Raw genomic sequence first — 4,391 nt, 5'->3', positions numbered from 1 at the left:
TTGGGGGGGGCTGGGCGGGCGGCGACGTGCTGGGAGCCGTGGGGAGGCTGAGGTACTGGGGGTACTGGGAGGTGTTGGGACCGATGGGCATGGCTGGGTGCGTGCATGTTAGAGACCCTGGGGAGCACAGCCTTATCCTGGCAGTAGGCCCCAAGTGCCCCATGGGATGTGGGGAGCAATGGTTTGCCCATCAGGCAGTGGGGTGTGCGTGGGCTCTGGCCACGGGTGGCATTCCAGAGACAGCAGTGTTGGGGTGTTCCATGCTGCATCCCTGGCAGGTGAGCGCTTAGGTTCCTGTCTAGAGTTTGGGGTGAAGGAATCAAGAAAACATGCCCCAATATGAGGAGGGAAGCTGCAAGGTTGACACTAGTGCAACTTGCTGTATTGCAAGTGAATGCACAGACAAACAAAAATAAGAGCTTGGTTCTGGCATTGACAGTTGGGTCTGAGTGTTTTCAGGAGCAGCCATAGCCTTCATCAACTGCGCTTACACAAGTGTCCTTGTTAAGGGGAGCAGTAGCATGTTCGTATCAAGGATGCTGCTCATGCCACACTGATTCCCTGTCCTTCTGTTGGTGCCTTCTCTGGACAAACTAAGCGGAGCCCTCCCAGTACAGATCATATCCACAAATCCAAGGACTCGCTCTCAGACTCTCTGGGACAAAGGAGGTGATGGTGGGCAGGATGTTTGTGAAAAGCCAGAATAGAAGTGTGGAGCCCAGCTGTTGTGCTAGCAAGGATTGTTGCCCTTCACAGTTTTGAAATCAATTGTCCTCCAGGTCTCAGAAATTTTAGTGGAATCAACAAGTTTAGGAAGAGTCTCAGTGGGTTTCCAGATTGCCTAAGCTGCTTATGGCTATCCCTTTATGAGCAACAGAGTCAAGAGGAAAGATTTCCTTTTTGTGCCTTTTAAGAGAGCTTGAAGGAGGAAAAAAATAATCAAAACAAAATAGCAGGACATGGGCATCATTCCCTCTGTTTGCAGGGACTCCCAAATTGGGGAGTGTCAGCAGTCATTTGAGGGTCCAGTGCCCCATTCTAAAAGAAGTCCCTGCGGGAGCATGCCCTTTTATTATCTATAATTACGTGGGTCATATTATCATCTTGCACCTTGATGCCCTTCAGTTCCAGTATTGCTAGCTGAGAGCAGCAAACTTCAGTCTGGGAATAATATTCCTGCTTCCACAGGAGCCTGAGGCTGGGGAACCAAAAACCTCTGGTCTTCTGCTGCTCTTCCTTCCTCCTTTTCCTCCTGGCTGCCGTCTGCCAGCAGCCCATCAGCCAAAGATCTTCATCCTTGCTATGGACAATGTCTGGTTCGGTAGATGATGTGCCCTGCATGAACTTTGAAGCCAACATATTTGCAAAGAGCCTGTGCCAGCACTGTTTCCAAGCCGCAGGGGCTCACGAGCACTCTATCCAGGTGAGCTCCTCCATCTCACCTGGAGGCTATGAACACTTAATTAAGAGCTTATTTGTTCCATGTTGGGACTCCCTGCGTCTTTGTAGAGATGAAAATCCCTAAGACAAAGGCTCAGCTGGCCTTCCTGGATGTCTTTGGGGGAAAGCTGCATGGGGAGAGACTTTCCATGCATGGGAATCCATCGTTTAACCATGCCCAGACCCGAGCTGGGAGCCACCTTAGCTGGAAAGGGCTAGACACTGAGCAAGAGGGGCTTGATAGATCCTGGAAGGGAAAGCAGGGTGTCACAGATGCAAAGCTACAAGGAGGGAAGTGGGGAATGGCACAGCAGGAACCCATCCTGGATTGATCTGTTTGATGTTTGCTGGCATTTACAGCCTGCCTCGCCTAAAATGTGGTCCTGTGGATGTCCCTGTGGCCCCCAGCTGTCAGCTTAGGGCTGGGCTGAGTCCTGTCTCTGAGGAAGCTGCAGTGAGCCGTTCCCAGAGAGGAAGGCAGGAGGGGGATAAATCTCAAAGGACTTAGGGCTCTGGGTGCCCTCAGTCCAACACAGTCCTTCAGCACAGGGCTGGAAGCACAGGCCGCTTGGCTGCCTCTGACCGGGCGACAGCTGGTTTCATATTCACAAAGGGTTTCGTGTTGTTCGCCGTCCTCCAGGAGCAACTGGCCTGGCATGATGAAATAGTAATGAGCCGCCCTCTCTCTTTCTTGCCCTCTCCCTCTCTCCCCCTGGCCCCGGGCCCTCTAAGGTTACCTCAGCCCTTCGCCTGCGATCTGCTCAGAGCTGTCGCCTCTGAGTGAATCCCAGTGCTGGTGAGATGCGGGAGGGAAAGCAGAATGGACAGCCAGCTTTCCAGAGCCTCCTCCCCCACTGCTCATAAGCCCTGCAGGTAATGGGGCTGGGGAGGATGCTGAGACACCTGCAAGCCCTGACAGAGAGAAGCAAGGGCTGAGGCTTCAGCCTTCTCTGCAAAAATTACCCTCCATCTTGGCTCCATTGCCTTTCCCTGGGCTATCTGGGTGACGAAGGAGAGAGGCTGCCAGCAGCACCAGCGCCGACACAGGGGGGGCAGTTTCCCTGAGCCTCATCCACACACGCTGTCTCTGGGATGCCTGCAGCATTCAGCGTCAAATAGGAGCGTGCTAGACTTCTCTCACCCCCTGAAGTAGAAGGAAAATCTCAACTGTGGGCTGGAAGAGGCATCAAGAGCCCTGGGGGACAGGCTGCTCTCGGAGGAGGTAGAAGAAACCGGTGTTCCCAAAGGGCAGCCTTTCTCCTCATCCTCACCATGCTGACAGCACCACTGCACCCCTTTCATCCTTGCAGGAGTGTGCCGTGGAGGTTCCAGGGTGTGATGCCGGCAGCGATGCAGACCCAGGCGGGCCCTGGGATGCTCTCCACATTTTAGCCCCCCAGTGTGAGGTGTACTTGTGCGTGGGCCCAGCAGAGGAGACGGAGGGGTGAGTACCAGCTGCTCTGACAAGCTCCCTTGGTGGAAAGAATGGAGGAGGGGGAGTGGGAAGCCAAGCAAGGGGGAATCAGATGCCTTCTCCCTGGTGCTCTGCAGGAAAAGGGCTGAGCAAACCCCATGCTATGCTCTCTGAGTTCTTCTTTGCTGGCCAATTAGAGGTCAGGGGGCCACCAAAAGAGTCTTCTTGGTCCTCACTGCTTCTAGAGCAAGGCTAGTGGTCCCAGAATGGGCTCTGCCAGCCTCTGCTCATCCAGTAGAGAGAGAGCTGGTGTGGCTTCGGCTGCCAGCACTGCCACCCACCCCGGAGCTATGCCGGATGTGCTGACCACCAGCTGTCCTCTCTCCCTGCCCCACAGCTGGCATGAGAGCAGGGGATATCCCCCACTCAGCCCCGGAGCTGAGGGTGAGCACGGAGAAACCGGCACCGACCCCAGCGCTTGTGCTGAAGCCAGCTCCGCACTTGCCAGGGTGAGATGGGGATCTCTTGTGGTTTGGGTTATTTTGGTCTCCCCAGCACCCCCAGCCTTTCAGTGCCATTTCTGCTGGGCACATTCAGAAAGTCCTGAGATGCAAAGGGGGGTTAGCTGAGACCTTTAGTCTCCACAAAGGAGGCTTTCCCTCTAAAGAGCATGAGATTCACTTTTGGATTCCCCCGTGCGGACTTTACTATGTTGTTTCTTGCCATGCCCACTAATGTTGAGCTGGGGTCAACTTATGCTCACCTAGCTCCTCTCCTGGTTTCTTGTTACCAGCAGCTTTGGGTTGAATGGGCTGTAGCTTCTCGTAGGTGTTCTTACCTCCTTCCAGCCCACAAAAGCTATCAGTTCCCATTGCAGAGATTTGCCCTATCTTGTCTCCCAGGATGGGGAAATGACCCGGTTGTGGGACAACACTTTGGGATCAGGCAAATGGGACATGATGAGCTACACAGGCTGCAGGGAGCAGGTACAGCCACGTGCCCTGCAGGAAGACAGACCCAGGTGGGCTCAGCCCATTCCCTCTGGATCCTGGGTAAGAATCGAGCCCCAGGACATTAGGAAAGAAATCTACCCACTGAAAGCAGGTACTCTTGATTTGCTCCTGTGTGAGATCCTCATTCTGGTTTGCTTTTCACCCAGGGGTCTCTGAAGTTCACGGCAGATCTCAATCTAGATTTAGCATTTCTTGACCCAATTCTGGTCCCAGGAGGCATTCAGCACCTCCATGGGTACCATGTGAAGGGATGAGGCCCAGAGATGGCATCTCTGTGTGTGTTGAAAATGAAATGTGGGTCTCCTGGGTGCTCTCTATCTGCATGGTTTGGTGTGCCCTCAGCTCACAGCACTGTGTCCCAGCACTCCCACCCTGCCTGGAGGGAGTCTGGATTTTATCTCTGCCCTCCTGGACCATTTATAGCTCTCCTCTGAAGACCTGCTTTTCTGTGGACGTGGTGGCATCCTGCGTTGCTCCTGGGTCCCCCAGTAATGGCCTTCTCCCCGTCCCAGAGCACCGCCCCG

General features: G+C 54.3%; 1 protein-coding gene across 1 annotated transcript in view; it reads left to right on the top strand.

The window, feature by feature from the left end:
* The first annotated feature begins 1,309 nt into the window (after positions 1-1,309).
* Positions 1,310-4,391, top strand: part of TRIOBP (TRIO and F-actin binding protein) — a 20,549-nt gene continuing 17,467 nt past the window's right edge. The window contains exons 1-3 of the mRNA XM_010005829.1: positions 1,310-1,423; positions 2,751-2,884; positions 3,252-3,363. Coding sequence (XP_010004131.1) covers positions 1,310-1,423; positions 2,751-2,884; positions 3,252-3,363 — 360 coding nt within the window. The remainder of the gene's footprint in view (positions 1,424-2,750; positions 2,885-3,251; positions 3,364-4,391) is intronic.

The sequence above is a fragment of the Chaetura pelagica genome, unplaced genomic scaffold, assembly GCF_000747805.2.
Source record: "Chaetura pelagica isolate M959 unplaced genomic scaffold, ChaPel_1.0 scaffold79, whole genome shotgun sequence".
NCBI classification, from domain to species: domain Eukaryota; kingdom Metazoa; phylum Chordata; class Aves; order Apodiformes; family Apodidae; genus Chaetura; species Chaetura pelagica.
Note: the sequence above shows the minus strand (reverse complement) of the source record. Positions and strands in the feature narration are given on the sequence as shown.